This window comes from Vigna radiata, chromosome 8 (genome assembly GCF_000741045.1).
Source record: "Vigna radiata var. radiata cultivar VC1973A chromosome 8, Vradiata_ver6, whole genome shotgun sequence".
NCBI classification, from domain to species: Eukaryota; Viridiplantae; Streptophyta; class Magnoliopsida; order Fabales; family Fabaceae; genus Vigna; species Vigna radiata.
The window spans coordinates 13,958,710-13,977,051 of NC_028358.1; the positions used below are offsets into that span (position 1 = coordinate 13,958,710).

The 18,342-nt window shown below is 33.3% G+C and overlaps 1 protein-coding gene and 1 pseudogene across 1 annotated transcript; one reads left to right on the plus strand and one right to left on the minus strand.

The window, feature by feature from the left end:
- The first annotated feature begins 13,145 nt into the window (after positions 1–13,145).
- LOC106770946 (dnaJ homolog subfamily C member 28) lies at positions 13,146–15,558 on the plus strand. Its single transcript, XM_014656804.2, has 3 exons — positions 13,146–13,449; positions 14,636–14,966; positions 15,091–15,558. The coding sequence occupies exons 1-3, from the start codon at positions 13,217–13,219 to the stop codon at positions 15,178–15,180; spliced, it is 654 nt and encodes a 217-aa protein (XP_014512290.1). The 5' UTR covers positions 13,146–13,216; the 3' UTR covers positions 15,181–15,558.
- Positions 15,559–15,669: 111 nt separating this feature from the next.
- LOC106771623 lies at positions 15,670–18,100 on the minus strand (annotated as a pseudogene).
- Between the last annotated feature and the right edge of the window lie 242 nt (positions 18,101–18,342).

Consider the following 18,342-nt stretch of genomic DNA (forward strand, 5'->3'; position numbering starts at 1 on the left):
TTTATTGAGTTCTTTAATTTTTGCAAAACCTTACCAAACCCCCCCTTTTTTCGTGTTAGACTCGATTCTCGAACCGCAAAATTGGTCTTTGGGAGACGACCTAGGGGTCATTCCCTAGCTATACTGCATTTCTCATATGCAATCAAATTTGTATGGGCCGCGACAACCATCACCCCTCATTTATCTATTTTAACATCATATGTTTCTCTTTTCTGTAACCACATTACTATTGCTAATGGGACTTGCATTCCAATAATTGAATATGGTAATGTTTCTCTTTTGTCATCCCTTAACCTTAAAGATGTTCTTTATGTTTCTAACTTTTCTAATAATCTTATTTTCACTAAAAAAACTCACCCGTGACCTAAAGTGTTCTATAACATTTTTTTCCACTGTGTTTTTCAAGACCTTGCCATGGGAAGGATGATTGATGTTGTTAAGGAATGAGGTGGTTGTGTTGTTTTAACACCTTGGGAACTAAAGACAGTATTAGTCCATAAATAGGTACCTTTGTCTCCAATCTTGTACTACTTTTGAGGCCTCTCAAATTTGACTTGTCCTCATCCTTCTAGGACATCTCTCTTTTTCTATTATAAATTCCATGTTTCCTTCTTTCCAAAGAGTCTGTTGGGTCATTTAAATGTGATGTATGTTAATTTGCAAAACATCATCGTGTCATATATCTTAGTAATTTAAATGTGATGTATGCCACATTTATTAATGAATATGCTCGTATTGCATGGATTTTTCTCATGAAAGAAAAATCTAAATTTTACTTTATTTTTCAAATTCTTCAATGTGGTAATTTTTTTTGAAAGTTAATTAAACATTTATGTTATGATAATAGGAGAAAATATGTAAATCATGACATGTCTAAATTCCTTTTAGCAATGCCATTTTGTGTGGATAAACCACAATTGTTGGCAAAATTCGAAGATGATTAAACAAAGAAATTTTGATGATAATGTCTTAGAGAAAGACTAAAGATTTAAAAGAATGATTTGGGTCAAAAGAGAAAATTTTACGATTGAAGACTTGTCTTTACAGTGTTTGGAGATTAACAACGTTTGGAGAAGTTACAATGTATAAAGAGCTACATCGCTTGAAGCTTTACAATGTCTGGAGAAGTTACAGTGTCTAGACTGAAGTGTCTAGAACTCTACAACTTCAGGAACTCTATAACATCTAGGGACCACAAAAGTGTCTATAAAATCAAGGTTTAAACTCTTAGATGGTCCTCATATTTGTTGAGGAATCTCAAGTCGGACCTCTTTTTTAAAACGGCCTCAATTGGTTCCTAAATTTTGTAAATTCGTAACAATTAAGCCCTTTTCGTTAAGTGGTCACAAACAACGCCAAATATTGATGACGTGGTGCACAACAAACGTATTGAGGTGGATCATTTTATTATGTGAGAATATAATTTAAATTATGATGTGGAATTTAGTAAAGTAAAAGAAAAGAAAAAAACAAAAGGAAAGAGGAACAAACAACTTTGGTAATTCCAAATCATATGAAACCTATTTCTTGGGTATTTTAGATATGTTGTTGTTGGGCAACCCTTGAAATTTCCAGAATCTCCCTTTTTTTGGGAGACGATTAAGGAAGACGCGATTTCGCGTTTTAATTGTTTTTTTTTTCATGGTTGCAATTAGGTTTGATGATTTGTTTGCAGGTTGATGGGTTCACCATGGTTTCACGAGGATGAAGACTTGTGATTCGCGTTCTCTGGATTGGCTTGAGTTCCCATGGAAGATTACGCGAGTTAGGGTTTTTAGGCGTGATGGAGATTGCAGGTTCTTGCATTTTGCTACATGTCCGATTAGGGAGTGAAAATGGTGGAGGAAGAGGGAGTAGCTCACGTTGTGTTGGGATTTCGCGTTGTTCGCGCATGGAGGTCACGAGACTGACATTCTGGGTTTTTTCGCGGTTGATAGTGTGATTAGGGATGGCATTGAGTTGAGTGGGGCACATATAATGCCTACCCGCAACCCGACCCGCCGAATAAAATTGTATCTGCCACCCGACCCGCTACCCGCCGGATACCCGTTTAGAAAATACTCGCGGGTATTTTAAAACCCACGGGTACCTGCGAATACCCGCAAAAAATAAATTTTTTTTTTATACATTTTAAAATAAAATTTAAATAAAATTATAAAAAATATATGTATAATATAATATAAATTAAACTAAATATAAATTAAAATTTAATTTTAATTAAATTTAATCAAAAATAAAATATAATTAAATTTAACCTAATAAAATATAATTTTACTTTATTTTTAACTAAATTTAATTAAAAAAGATATAAATTATTTTTTTTTTATTTTTTGCGGGTAACGGGTACCCGTGGGTCGGGTAGTATACTACCCGTACCCGACCCGTTTAGAAGCGGGTATTAAAATACCCGCTACCTGATACTCGCAGGTAGTAAATATCTACGGGTAGTAACTATCCGCTGCGGGTTTTACCTGCAGATACCCGTGCCCGCGAATTTTTTTTCATCCCTAGGCATGATGAGTATTAGTTCAATATGCTGGATGTGAAAGATGAACACGTGAGGAGGCTTCACGATGGTCTTCGTGGTGGCGTAGGGTTGGACGAAGATGAAGATGGCGAGGGCACGACGAGGAGCTTGAACAACGCTGACGGTGGTGGATTTCACAATTTCGAAGGCTGACGTGGTTTAGGGTTCTCTCGTTTTTGTGATTTTTGGTTTGGTGATGATTCTCTTGCAACACTGTTTAATGTTGTTGGGCAGCCTTTGAAATTTCGAAGGCTTTTGGGTGTGACTTGTGATGAAGATGGTCTTTGGTGTGATGCTACCTTTTCTTCTTCCATTACTTGGGAACCATCCGTGAAGGATGCTCTGCCTTGATTCCTTTTGATATTTTTTTTTTTTCAAAATTTCAAATTTGTAGTTTCAAAATCTCAAATTTGTACATTAAGAACTTTTTAACTTTTTTTCCTAACAACATTTCCAATTAAATATAAATTAAATCCTAATTTAAGATTATAATTTAAATCTTATTTTCACATAATAAAATGATTCACCTCAATGTGCACCACGTCGTCAATATTTGATGTCGTTTCTTACCATTTAACGAAAATGTCTTAATTGTTACGGATTTATAGTATTTAAGACCCAATTGAGACCATTTTAAATAAGAGGACCGACTTGAGATTCCTCAACAAATATAAGGACCATCCGAGGGTTTAAACCCAAAATTAAACAACAAGTTGTATACTACAAGTTGAAAAGATTCTTAAAAGAAACATTATTTTAGAAATATACTGGAATAATCGATTATCCTAGTAAAAGTTTTGTAATGCAAAGTGACTCTAGAATAATCGATTATTTCCTCATATAATCGATTATCCCAAAGAAAAATGATTTTTGAAATACATATGAAATAATCGATTATCATCTTGGGATAATCGATTCTTTATGGTAGTTGTGAAGAGACCTTTCATATTATGACCTATTTTCAAGTTAGTGTAGAAATAGCCTGCTTTTGAACACTTAAAAATGCTTTTTCTGATAAGTTTAAAAATTGTTTTCTTAAGAAACTCTTTGTGCAAAAGGTGTGTGTACTTGTAAACTCTTATGTTGGTAGAAGGAAATGCCTCCATTAGTGTGTCTAAGTGAATGCATATCTACTGTTGCAAGGTTAAATTATTCATCCTTTTGTGTGTCAAAAGGAAGTGTCTATAATCTTTTATTTGTCAAGGGTGAACTCTAAATCTCTACTTTACTCTGTATTGTAAGTTCTGGTTTATTATTATTGTTTAGTTAATTTCTTCTTTAGAGAGATTAACAAATGGACGTGGGATCTTTTGATCTGAACAAGTATAAAAATAACTTATGCAATCTTTCTATTTCCTTTTACTCTTTATTTACTCTTAATATTTAAAGGAATCATTTTTATTATGAAATCATATTTTAGAAAGTGAAATTTTTTAAAAGGCATAATTTTTAATTAGTAAACCAATTCACCTCTTCTTAGTTTTGTTCATACATTTAAACATTTTGCTGTGTACTAACATCAACAAATTGACATCGGTGAAAGAAAAAGGCGACATCTTGTTTAGGTGAGACATACACTTCTTTTCCAAATGAATGTCCTTATCTTATTAGGGAGAAGTTATCCTCACCACTGTCTATCTTATTAACTTATTACCCTTTCGAGCCTTAAATGGTCTAAGTCTCATTGAGTTCATGTTTTCCTTATTTCCTTTCGCTCCTTTTTCTCTTTTGTCTTCATAGTAAGATGTTTGGATGTGTCTCATTTTCCCATATCCATAGTTGGTTTCATAGAAAGTTAGATCCTACAATTGTCTTTTGGAAGTTGAGTCTTTTGGATCTCTTGAGTCATCTTTTCTCCCTTTCATACAAGAATTGTCTTATACTACTCTTAGTATTCCTAATACTTTTCCTGACACCTCTCATTTGCATATCTTTTAAACTACTCCTAATAAGAGAATCTTTGTTCCCGAGTTAGGGTCAACTCCAGAAATTAGTTATGTTTCTGAAGTTTCTTTTACCAAGGGCATCTTTGTTCCTGAGTTAGGGACAACTCCAAAAATTAATTGTCTAGAGAATTTCCTATATATACAATATCATAGGAGACAAAAGTAACATAACCTGATAACACCAATCATCTTACTCAAGGTTAAGTGCTCCTTCTTCTCCCAACCTTGAATCTTTGGAAATTCCTTGAATATTAATTATGAACCTAACCTTTATAACTTACCCATTGCTTTAAGAAAAACATTCGATCTTGTACAAAGTATCCTATTTCTTATTTTGTAAGTACTAAAAACCTATGTATGCAGTACCAGATTTTCCTATTACCATTGATGCAATTAAAGTCCCTACTTTAGTTCAAGAAACATTAAAGGATGAAAATTGAGTTCAAGCCATGAACAAAGATATCAATGCCTTAGAATAAAACCAAACATGAAAAATTTTTAATAGGTAACTAGATAAAAAGGCAAGAAGATGCATATAGGTTTATAATGTAAAGTATAAATTTGATGGTACATTAAAACTTTATAAAGTAATGTTAATTGCTAAAGGATTTACTCAAATTTATGGTGTGGATTATGAGGATACATTTGTTCTCATGGAAATTATAAATATTGTTAGAATCATTCTCTTATTGACAACTTATTTTGGTTAGGAATTACAACAAATTTGACATGAAAATTGTTTTCTTCCATGAACAATTAGAGGAAGAAGTTTACACGGAAGTTCCTCTAGATTTAAGGCAAGGGAATAAAGTATGTAGATTGAAGAAAGCCTTGTAAGGACTCAAGCAGTCACCCTATGCTTGGTTTGATAGACTCATTCAAGTTATTATCTCCATTGGGCATTGATAATGTCAATGTGACCAAACTCTATTCTTAACGCATTTCCCATAAGGAAAACTTACTTTACTCTTGGTCTATTTTGATCATATTATTGTTGTAGGAGATAATGAAGATAAGAAACAAATCTTGAAAAAAAAATCTTTTTACTCAACTTGAAATGAAAGATCTAGAAAAATTAAAATATTTTCTTAAAATAAAAGTTGTTTACTCAAACAAAAACATCTTTATCTCTTAAGTATGTTTTTTATTTTCTAAAAAAACATGCAAGATTGATTGGAAGACTAATAAAGTTCTTATAAAACAAAATCTTATAATTAGGAATGATGAAGGCATTTCTAGTATGAATAAAAGTCATGTCAAAAAATTCATTTACTTAACTCACATTAAAGCATATAGCTTATGTGAATATAGTTAGTTTATGCATGATCTTAAGGAGAAGATTTTAATAGTTTTTAATATGATAAGATAAAATTAAATGGAAGATTTTGTCCTTTGTTTTTTTTTTATCCATAACAGATAAATCACAAATACCAAAACGAGAACCATAGGGTAATAAGGAAGAAACTAATTGCAACATTGGAAGAGAAAATAAGTGGCAAGACTAAACTTAATAAAATTGGCAAGGGTAATGATACTTTGACAAACACTCAATGACAAATTTTTGACACCAGATACGTGTCACGTTGTTATTGGACCGGGTGGAATTTTTTTTTTTAAAAAGACAAAATGATGTGGAAATAGAAGAAAGTAAATGGTTTTGATTTTAGTTTCTCCCTGTTCGCATTTGGTGGTTTTCAAAAATAGAGAAAGGCAGTTTCGCAAAGCATTTTCTCTCTCGCCCAAAAGTATTTTCGTCTTCCTCCTCTGTCACACTCACCCATCAACCACCGTCGCTGTCGTTGAAGGAGTTCGGAGTTCGTCGGAAGCACGCCGTGTACCGCAACCGTTCCGCCATTTACCGTCACCACAAGCTAGAAAACTCCATTGGAGGTTAGTTTTCGAAGCTTTTTTCCGTTTATTTCGCTATTAGTTAGCTTATTTTTTGTGGGTTTATTTTTTTTAAAATGCTTTAGGCATTTAGGTTTTGTCTTGGTAAAGGTGAATGCTTTTCAAAGTTTTTGTTCAACATTTCGTCCTACATGTGCTTTATTGGTGAAAAGTTCAATTTTTTTTTTGTTAAATGCTTTATTGGGCATTGAGGATTTGTTTTGTTATTAGGTTCTTTTGTTGAATCCTTTTTGATGCATTTTACAGTAGTGATGGATTCATTAAAGTTGAAGGTCGTACCAATGTAAGTAAAAGTTATGTATTGAAAATGTAATTATTGGTTTGAACCTTGCTCACATGGTAACTTCCTTGGCTCAATTCTTGTATGTTTAAGTTTTATCATACATTGTGATTCCCTCATTCATGATTGAAAAGTTGAACGACTGAATCATGATGTGGTTGGAAATTGATAACTTTGTAAATGTTAATAACACATTTCAAGATAAAGTTGTTTCATTTTTTTTTTGCTATTAAAAACATTAACTCTGTTGTATAAGAGCATGTAGTCCTTTAAGTTAATTATATATGCAAAAAAAGAGGGTAGTAAATCTTAGAACAACCCAAAATATTAAATGTGAAATCATTCCGTGAGAGTTGTTTTTAGTTGCTTATTTTTCAAAAAAGAAGATATTTTTCTTTTACAATTTTCTGTCTAAGTTTGACTTTTTTTTGCGTTAGGCTCTTGAAGCTCCAAGGGAGCATTACCGACCGAAAACTCATTAGGACCATGTCTTAGAAGAAATGGTGTGGTTACCAAAGGTACACACTAGTTTCACCTTCAAAATCTGTAATGTGTAGTGTTTCTATATTTTATTTTGTATGATTTTACATCTTGTTCTTTGTTTTTGCAGGATTTTTAATCAGAGAGGAAATGGAAATTAGCTTAGGCAAAGAAAGTGGCTTTAAGAGCCAGCGAAGGCATGATAGATCAGGCTACAAGGGGTGAAAAGAAGATGAAGGTGTCGATCTGTCTTCTATAAATCAAAGTAGTGATAACATGCATTAGTTATTGATGTTATGGTTGTATTATTATAAATAGAAAGCATAATTCAATGATTGCATGCTTCTTTTATTCTCCACTGTTATGTTTTGGGATGAAAGCTACATCTTGTACAGGAAGAAGATCAACGATTAAGAAAGGTTGGACTAAATATTTCTAAGGATGTTAAGAAATTCTAGACAAAAATAGAAAAGCTGGTAATATTTTTTTGCTCAGTTGATTTGTTTGCTAGCATACTTTTTGTAAATTCCATATGGTGATCTTCATTTCATCATCTATTATTGTACCAGGTTCTTTATAAACATCAAATGGAACTTGATGAAAAGAAGAGAAAGGCACTTGACAAACAACTTGAGTTTTTATTAGGGCAAACATAAAGGCTGATTCCTTTTTAATTTTTTTTTTCAGTTATGTTTTGTGGAACCTGGCAGCACACTTGACTTCATTGTTCTTATCTTTTAAGTATATATTGTTTTCAGGTAGCGAAAAATCTGGTGGATGCTCATAAATCAGGAGAGAATAATTCTACAGAGCATCACATCACATGAGTATTTAACGCAAAGATGCGCATGGAGATGTTATTAATGAACCTAAGGAAGCTGATGTTGGTAGGTAGAAAGACATATCATTGAACTTATATATGGAATCACTTTTTCTAACTTACCTCAATTCAATTGTATCAATCAGATGCTGCCGACAATGATGATGAGTATGATGTACAATCTGACGATGAATCGATAATTCATTTTCAAATAATATTCTTTTTTATATTATGTACAATGCCCAATTACACTAGTGTAAGTTGTTAAGATTTGTAGTTGTTTGGAACTTTTATTGAACATGGCCATGTGATTGATATTGTGTTCATTTATTTGTTTGCAGGAGGAACTGTAAGAGATTAGGGAAAAGTATGTTTATGAATGAACATTGGATGCTGACAATGTGCAACAGAATGAAGTCTTGCAACATTTAGGGTTGTTGTAGATGTTTTTCATTAAGGATTATAGGAATGTGATATATGTATTTTTTAGAACAGTTTCAAGATGCAGTTATTAGGTCTAAATTTACATATANTTGTTGTTAGAATTGATGAAAGAAANTTCTTGTTAACATTTATTAGTAATGNAATTTGAACATANCAATGATGATTGTGTTATTTTTNGTATTCATTATGACATGGTTCAATACAACAATGAGCATTATTTGTCTACGACCTTTGTTGCACAATGTCCAGGAATTGTATGTCATCATGTGTGTTTAAGGTGCTATTTACAGGAATTGTACGTCATCATGTGTGTTTAAGGTGCCCGATTCAAAGATGATCACCTCGTGCAAAAACTCAAACTAAACTACCCACTTATTTTGCCTTTGCTACCAATTCTGTTTCTGCACCATCACTTTAAAAAAAAATGTTTTCTTGGGGATGGACTTGGATATAAATGTGTTAATAAATGACAAATAATAATTTTTATTGAACATAATTGGTAAACAATTAAATGGGAAGTTCAAAACAAGTGTCAGATTCAAAAATGACCTCTTCGTGCAAACACTCAGACTAAACTACCCATTTATTTTGCCTTTGCTACCAGTTCTTTGTATTTAACATAATTGGTAAAAAATTAAATTGGAAGTTCAAAATAAGTGTCACATTCAAAGATGACCTTTTCGTGTAAAAGCTCATCCTAAACTACCCACATATTTTGTTTTTGCTACCAGTTCTGTTTCTACACCATCACTTTTTAAAAAAATGTTTCCTTGGGGATGGACTTGGATATAAATGTGTTAATAAATGATAGATAATCATTTTTATTTAACATTATTGCTAAAAAAGCTAAACGGGAAGTTCAAAATAAGTTCCAGATTCATAGATGACCTCCTCGTGCAAAAACTCAGCCTAAACTACCTACTTATTTTGTCTCTGCTACTAGTTCTGTTTTTGCACCATCACTTTTAAAAAAAAATGTTTCCTTGGGGATGAACTTGGATATAAATGTGCTAATAAAGGACAAATAATCATGATTATTTAATATAATTGGTCAAAAATTAAATGTGCAGTTCAAAATAAGTGCCAGATTCAAAGATGACCTCCTCATGCAAAAACTCAGCCTAAACTACCCACTTATTTTGCCTCTGCTACTAGTTTTGTTTCTGCACCATCACTTTTAAAAAAAAAATGTTTCCTTGGGGATGAACTTGGATATCAATGTGTTAATAAAATACAGGTAATCATTATTATTTAATATAATTGGTAAAAAATTAAATATGCAGTTCAAAATAAGTGCTAGATTCAAAGATGACCTCCTCGTGCAAAAACTCAGCCTAAACTATCCACTTATTTTTCCTTTGCTCTCAGGTTTGTTTCTGCACATTGAGTTTTAAAAGGAATTATTCCTTGGCCATGGAGATCCATATACTTGTGATCATCAATGGTTGAGCAACACTTCTATATCCAATAAGTCTTAAAAAAAGTTGGTTCAATTAAAAATCAAGGTCCTTTTCATAGTTGACCCTTGTATGCAGAAACTTTTCCTGAATTACCCACTTATTTGGCCTTTTCTCCCAGGTCTGTTTCTGCACATTGAGTTTTACAAAATAGGCTTCAAATACATAGTCAGGATAAAAGTTTAAATAACCACGCATAATGTCCATACAAAGTTCATTTCAACAACCTTCCTCTAACATCAACAATAACATTCTCCTTCACAAAATCAAACACATTTTTGAAGATAATAGACAACATGAACATGGTTGGCCAACTAACTTCGCATACCTGCCTAACAATTTTATTTTATGTCCACAAACATAAAACATAAATCAATCTAATTGAAACACATTCATAGAATCCAATTCAATTCAAATTAATGGCAAAGATTAAATGTTTATAGATCAACACCTTAGGTAATATTTACATTTCATATTCTACTTCAATATCTAACTAAAGTTTTTAACATAAAAGTTAAACTACAACTTATTCAACTACTCATTGTTTTCTTCTATCATCTGATATAAATGGAGTTCTCTTCGCCATACTCTTGACCCTTCTTCGGGGTGCAGCCTTCATTCGATCGTACATTGTGCTTTGCTTGAGTTCATCCTGACCTTCACACCCCGAGGTTTGTTGCTGATGTTGAACCAGTGTGCTTTGAAAAGGATCTTCACTTCCAATAAACGCCCTATCCTCAAAGTCTTCACCATTATCTTCATTTTTGGCTTCAACCAACTTTCAACGACCAAAACTCAAACTCATTCAAAATAATATCTGTGAATATATTCAAAACTAAAACTCATTCAGCTGTAGTTAAATTAAGTATAGAAAGTACATGGTACTAAGAACTGGTAATTCAGTCTGCTACTAATTGATAACATTCATAGTAATTTAAAATAAAATTCAAATAATTTTTCAAGCGAATTGATACAAGAATATTGAAATCTATGCTTCATATATAGTAAAGTAATTAACATACAAGAATATTGGTACAAACTATCAATGTTATCTAATACTCTAAAATGCATCTTACTAACTAACATCTTATTTTAACATATCTCATCACTGTACTTAATTGTGTCATTTTAGTTAATTAAGCTTGATATTTCTTTTTCTTTTTTCTCTTTTTAGCAAGAGTTTTAATCCTCCCAAGTTGAACATTATCTTTCCTTCTGAGTTAGCAATCTTTTGGATGTGAAATTAGTTGCATAGTTTAAGTACACATTTCAATTGGATCCTTCTTATAAGGAGATACAAAAGATTGACGAAGATGTCACATCAACAATTAAAGTTGGTGTAGCAACAAAGAAACACTCCAAGCATAATTTCGTGAGTGCGTATCAAGCTCAAATTATAACGTTATCAAAATTGGGACATTTACATGTTGAATTTAGATGAGGAGAATTTAGAGTAAAAGAGAGAAAGCAAGAGAATGAAAATTCAAGAGAATGTAATGTGTACAAGTTTTGTATATATCATCCATATATACTATCTTCTGATAAACTTAGTGAAGACTATTTTCCTAGGCTACTATTAATTAAGTGCAACTTCCTGGACACTGATGAACATGATTAAATGCATGTTATTGTGTGAATGTGATACACCATACATGAACATACTACTTTTAAAGTACATTAACTACTATTTTTCCAACACTCAAATATATCAAATATATCAATTATAGATCAAAAGTAATATATCACGGCTAAAAGAATTTGATCAGGAAGAGAAACTAATTCAATCAAATATATCACTTACACATTGACAAGACTATATCATAACCTTGGGTGACATTCTATCAAGAAAAAAAAATTATTCTTTCCATGACATTGATCAGACATAGCTACTTAATTTTAACAAAAAAATTATGAAGCATTACTAACCATCTCAAGGGCAATATGGAACCCAAATGCCACAAATGGCAGAACCAATGAGGGTTCTACATAGGACAATATAGAAGTGGCTGCAACAACTGTCTCAAAGAGATGTTCCATCTTGTTGTATTGACCATGGTCAATTAACTTAAGCATTGAATTAACAAAGAAAACCCTCTCTGATTTTCCAAGATGTTGTTCACTGGGTCTTCTATTATTTGTGCTCCTGTCATACATAACCACTTCAGTTGCAGAAAACAGACACATACAAAACTATATGACAATTTATAATTGATTCTTACAACTGTTCATTTTGTAGACAGTGTTGAAATTGAAACACCAAATGAAACAAAAGTCGGTCCATCGACCCCATTTGAGGGATGATAATATCTATAATAATAAATGCCAGCAAAGAAGACAGTTTCTTTAATTGATCCTTGTAACGAAGGAGTACGCAACAATACCTACAGTAGATAAGATAAAAAAAATCAAAATAACACCCAAAAACACAACAACCCCTAAATGGTAAAAATAAGTAAAAAGCAAATCAAATCCACTGAATAACAACAAAGGGTTGACAAAAGAAACGGTGGGAAGCTTCAAAAACTACGTCAATGCTGGTTTCGGCGTTTCTTGGTGTTTCGGAACGGCAGACGACGACGGACAATACTTCGATCAACGGCGGGAGTCTGCTGAATGGTGGAAAGTCCGTGAATGGCCGATTTTGCTTAGACGATGCTTGTAGGTGGGAGCATGCTCTCTCTAGGGTTCTCTCGCGATTGTGGGTGGAAGAATGCTCCTCTCGTGAAGATGAGGTTTCGAATTTTTGAAACCTCAGCTCCAAAATCAAAACTCCTACAACCCATCTCAATTCAATTTCCATGTCATTTTTAATTTTTAAAATTTTTTTCACATGGACCAATGAGACTGCAACATGTGATGGAGTTAAAAATTTGTCAAAAAAATGATGTCAAAATGCAATGACTATTGCGTCTGAACCAACGGAAGAAAAAAGTTTTATTAATATGTTGATTGGAATATGCGAAGGAAAAAAGAGGTAATAATAAAAGGTAGAGAGAAAAATGAACTATAAAAAAGAAATTAAAAATGACATGTAATCAGCTCTCGAATAATATTAACACTAATTTAACTTAATAACCACATTTAATCTTTTACATAAAATAACTACTAAATTAAAGATTGAAAAATTAAAAAATTACATTGAATTAATGCAATGAATATTGCTATCAAAATACTGATTAATGGTAAAAGAATGTGAAACTCAATGACAACGTTTATGGGTTATACAACTTATTTACAATTAAATAAAATAATTTAAATTATAATTTTAGATTTGTGAACAGCAGTGACAGGAAGTTATTGCAGAAGGAGAAAGGTTGAGAGGCAGAAATCGAGTGGGTGTTTGAGAGAGTAAGCATGGCAACGTGTCTTCGCCTCAGGGGATTTACAACTATCGATTCGCGCGCTCTCTTCGTTTCCACCGCTAGATTCTCCTCCTCCTCCTCTTCCTCTTCGTCGTCGTCATCGTCATCGTCTTCCGGTAAGTCTAAAACGGGGAAGAAGCTCATGGATCGTCTTACGGCCGTTATCGACGCCGTTCATGATCGTAAACTACCACCGGAGTTACGCGGCCAGCGCAACAATGTCAGGTAATAATAACGCACATCCACATGTTTGAAAAGGCCGCTATTCCTGTAATCTAATTTCAATATACTTTTCCAGCTTCTTGACGATTGCGCTCGCTCGCGTGCCTGAATTCGTGATATTAAATTTTTCTGTTCTGAATCTTTTAGGTGGCACAAGCACGATAACAAAGTTCGGCTTGATCTTTATTGGATATATCTCTTTATCTCGGCACTTTCATTGCCTTAGGTTTAAAATGTCAGTGAATATGAAATTGATAGATTCGGCTCTTTGAATGGTTAAAATTAGGATAAAATTTCTGCACTACAGTAAATTGTTTAGCTGTTTGAGTGTAATTCATTAATCTTCTCTTGCGGTGAATACATGAGCTTAATCCGAAATTATACATTTGAAATGAAAACGTAAAGAAGTGGAACTTTCATGCTTGTCTTGGATGTAGCAAATGGAATCAAAGGCAGATGAACTCTACCATAAAACTCTGCCCTTTGGTAGATTAGAAATGCTACTAATATACGTTCTAAGAGCAGTTTTAATCGTCTAACAATGGTGGAGTTACGTAACTCACTTTCAGTAGGCTCTTCTATGCCTTGTGAAATTTAAGAATTTCAACAAGTTTTTTGTCTGATGTGCTGCATTTAAGAACTGGAAACCGGTTCTACAATTGTCTCGCCATTCTTAAGAGCAATTAAGAATCGATGATGATATAAATAACTATTGTTTAGTTCTAATATAAAAACGGTCATCTCAATTGTTACAATGGGGAGACTGCTTAAGAATTGGTTCTTTAGTTTAAGAATGCCGTGAACAACTTGTATTGCAGATGTTGTAAAAAAAAAACATTTCTGGCCTACTTTGTCCTAATGAGTGAAACTTGTACAATTCTCTCTAAATATGGGATTCTCATTTCCAAAATGAGTGGAATACTTGTGATTTTCAGCCAATGAAAGAGAAAGTATTAGAAAGTGTTATTAAGTTTGTTATCAGCATTCCTTGTATAGTATATGTGTCATTGGTTTTAACATGTCCCAAATGGCCGGTTAAGTTGCCCTCAGGACGAGGGGGCCCGAGCCCTGGTGCACTAGTGGTACGATTGATAGTGCTACCGATATTGATTTTGAGTCAAATGCTTTTGGCGACATTATTTTGCTTTACTCCTCATCTGGTGTTTAACACAAACTGGATATTGGGCAGGTCAGAAACTGATATTATTAACGTTGTTGAGCAAAGGATATGGCATTCCATGGAAGAGGGCCAGTTTGAGAACTTGCCAGGCAAAGGAAAACCCCTTAAGCTTGACGCAAATCCTCATGCAGATCCAGCTGAAGACACCCTGTACCGAATCTTGTCAAAAAATGGTTGTGCACCAGAGTGGGTCGAGCTTAACAAAGAAATAAGATCTAAAATATCTGAATGGAGGATATCCTTGAAGAAAGCTTGGGCTACTAAATGTGGAGGAGAGCACTCTCAGTGGGTCGAAAGTTCAGAGAATTTGAAACTGCAGTTACGAGAAATCAATGATAAGGTGAGGTCATCTACCATAATGTTTCCTGGGAAATGGAATGGAGAATTAAATTCTTGGTCCTTTTATATTTTTAATTCCAGTCATAATTGAATGCTCATGTAATGGTTCTACATTTTCTTGGCAGGTTTTCCGGTATAACCTCATTGTGCCTTTTGGTCGGCAAATGTTTGGCCTTAAGTGGGAGAAAGAGCTAGGTTACTTGGAAGAAAAATGAGACTTGGTGTGGTTACTTAAATTTGAGCCAGTTGGTTCACATAGTAGAAGATAAAGATCCTATTTATTTTCCTTAGGGCGGTCATGCCAAGTAATGATCAAGTGATCGATATTATTCTGTTCGACTATTGCTGATTACTTCAATTTCGTAGCAATGGTTTTAGTCCGGCCAGCCCTTGATACTACTAGTTTAGTTATTATGATATGCCTCTTTCAGGCTTATACCTATATTTATACGGTTCATAACCCCTGATCTGTGTAACTCCTCTGTTTTCCATGTACAACCTAAGGAAACAAGAAAAATAAAATAGTGAAATGTACGTCAATGAATCTTGTTGTTCCCGCTTCAATATACTGGATATTTGTTGTACCTTGATTACTGGAATAGAGCTTTTCCAATGGCAGTGCTATACTGTGCTTTTGCCTTTTATCTCTCGGCCATGATCATAAAGATTCACTTACCCAAATCCTTGTTCGTCTTTAAGAGGGAGATTAACATTATAAGAACCCTCATCAGATGACTGCTGATGATGTGGACTTTAATTTACAGTACAAAATAAAAACGCAATATTGATGATATTATCTATACCATTTTTTTCAGTGAGATGAAATTTAACCTTTCTTTATGAAAAAGCACAACGCATTAGTTTCACATGTCCAAACACTTAAAACACGAGTTGGATCCTATAATAGCGATGATAATTACAATACATCACAGCCTCTGGAAAATCTTATTGATGAAAATAACGCAGGAGCCAAATAAGAGGAGATTGTGTACTATTTTTCAGATGGTTTGAAACTACTTAAATATTGACAGATCTACTATATTGGCAAGAATGAGCTGAAAATCAATTACATTCCTAATATGGATATTCTTATGCGATGCTCATATATTTGATGTTTTAGCTGCAAGATTTATTAGACTTTTCCTGTGGTAAGCGGTACGTAGCTTTTTGTATTTCTGCAAAAAGGCTCCAAGGTCAATCTCTCTGTCGAGGAATTGATGGTGCAGATTTTCGGATTCCTCATCTGTCTTATTCATAGCCTCTGCAAAATCATTAGAAGATATTACGAAACCAAGCAGGTAATAAAGATAGATTTTCGTGATTACAGTAATTAGGTTTATATGAGAGAAAACACCATGTCAATTCATACCTTGAATCCTTTGGAGAAGGTACAGTGGGGAATTCAACTTCGTTATTTCCTCTTTCTGCCTGTAAAGCTCGTTTAGTTTCTCTTGAGCAGCAGCTAACTCAGTCGTACAAATTATTCTATACTGTTTCCACATGAGAAGGGGTCAAATTCATACTCACTTCAGAATGTAGAAAATCAAACAAATCATAGGATTATGATCACACCTGGTTACTGAGTTCCACAATGCGAGGTTCTTTTCGTAGATTTTCGTCTGAATTTAAAATATAAATTGTTTGAGATGATCTAAAATATTCAGCTGGCAGCTAGCCATCTGATGGCATCGTCACAAGGAAAAGAATTGAATAACTCACCAGCAAGCTGCAGATTCTCCTTGCAAAGTTCATCTGTCACCTGATCAAATCATTGGGGGTAAAAATGTGTTAAAATACAAGCAATACAACAATAGAGTTTTCGGCATTGACATGATGGGACGTTACATCGAGTAATGTCGATCTAAAAACATCAGTTAACCCCACAGCATTTAAAAACTTCAGCAGAAGTGCTCTGAATTTTGGGTCTCACCAAAACCCTGACAGGACCGCCCAGTGAGTTTATGAAATGTGCAACTAAAAAACATGCCAATGGTTTGGATCTTGTAGTACAAATGCAGAATTCTGACACTGACACTTCGATTTTGCAACTATGCAAATTGAAAAACTAGTAAATGACAGCTAGCACAAACCTTTCTATGAAATATGAAAGCTTAAGTAGGCTATTGAGGATGGAACTTTCATTTCCTCATTTTGACTCGAAAAAATAGCTTATGAACTAATTAAGAGAAATTCTCAGAATCATTATCATTATCATCATCATCATCATGATAACTGAATATCTTACATGATTTTGAATCTTGACCTCTTCCAGTGAATTTAAGAACTGCTGATATGAGTCTTTGTTAGATAAAAGCTTCCGCAGCTCATCAACACTGCCAAGTTCATAAAAGAGAACAAGGAATCGTTAATATTGCTAATATTTAAAAGACACCGAACTGTAACATCATATTCTAATCATAAACTGGTTTATGGAATGATTCGTTGATGTTTACAATAAATACATTGAAAATCATACAAAAAAAAAGGAATTTGTAAGTGAGATTGCATGTCCATTAAACTCTCATTTAACAAGATCAATTATTCATAACATCAGACTGCAACACAAGTCAAATGCACTATTACATAACGAAATCTAAAATTTGAAAAACAGAAGAAATGATATGATGTTTGATGAAGACCTTTTATCCTTGAAAGTAGCAACAAGTCCAGGAGCTTGGGTGGTGGAAGAAGAAGCATGTTGGTGTTCTTGTGATCCCCTGCACGTAAACCAACCTTTATGAATGATGAATCAGTTAAAAGAAAACGATAAAAGAAAGGAATCATATCTGAAAAAAAAGAGGGTTACCAAATTCTTGAGGACATGGTTCTGTTTCTGTTTCTGTTTCAAGCTTCGGAACCAACGAGGTTGCGCTGTGTTTGGTTGGGAGCTCTGAAATTAATGTCTCTTTTTCTTATGACTTCCGCTACGCGTTGCGCTTTGTCGTTGTCACTGTTTCTTATATTTTTTTTTTTATTTTTTTTTTCGAATTTTTTTCACTCTTTTGGAAAAAACAAAATTATATAGCTTGAAATTTCGTATTTTATTGTTATATTAATAATTCAAGTTAGGAAAAATTCAAGTATGCTGTTGTTTTTTTTTTTTAAATCCTTAAGTTAATTTTTTTCCACTTTACGCGTAAACGTATATTATTATTGCTACCTAAGTCTCTTAATTACAGTCAAAATGAAAAATAAATTAAAATTTTAGATTGAAATAAAATGTTTGAAAATCTACTTGAATTTTTCTTAATTTAAAAGACCAATATGACCGGTAGGTGCAGTTTTAAGCGATTATGGTATCGGTTAATTTTCACGTAGCACTTATTTGAGATTTCTTAGTTCTGTTTAATAAACTAATACGTTGACATGTATTGTTT

What these genes read in the sequence shown, in the direction of transcription:
- LOC106770946 (XM_014656804.2), top strand. Translation starts at nt 13,217, where the DNA reads ATGGCAACGTGTCTTCGCCTCAGGGGATTTACAACTATCGATTCGCGC. An exon ending in GGCCAGCGCAACAATGTCAG is followed by an intron (nt 13,450 to 14,635) that starts GTAATAATAACG and finishes GATATTGGGCAG; the next exon opens with GTCAGAAACTGATATTATTA. An exon ending in TACGAGAAATCAATGATAAG is followed by an intron (nt 14,967 to 15,090) that starts GTGAGGTCATCT and finishes TTTTCTTGGCAG; the next exon opens with GTTTTCCGGTATAACCTCAT.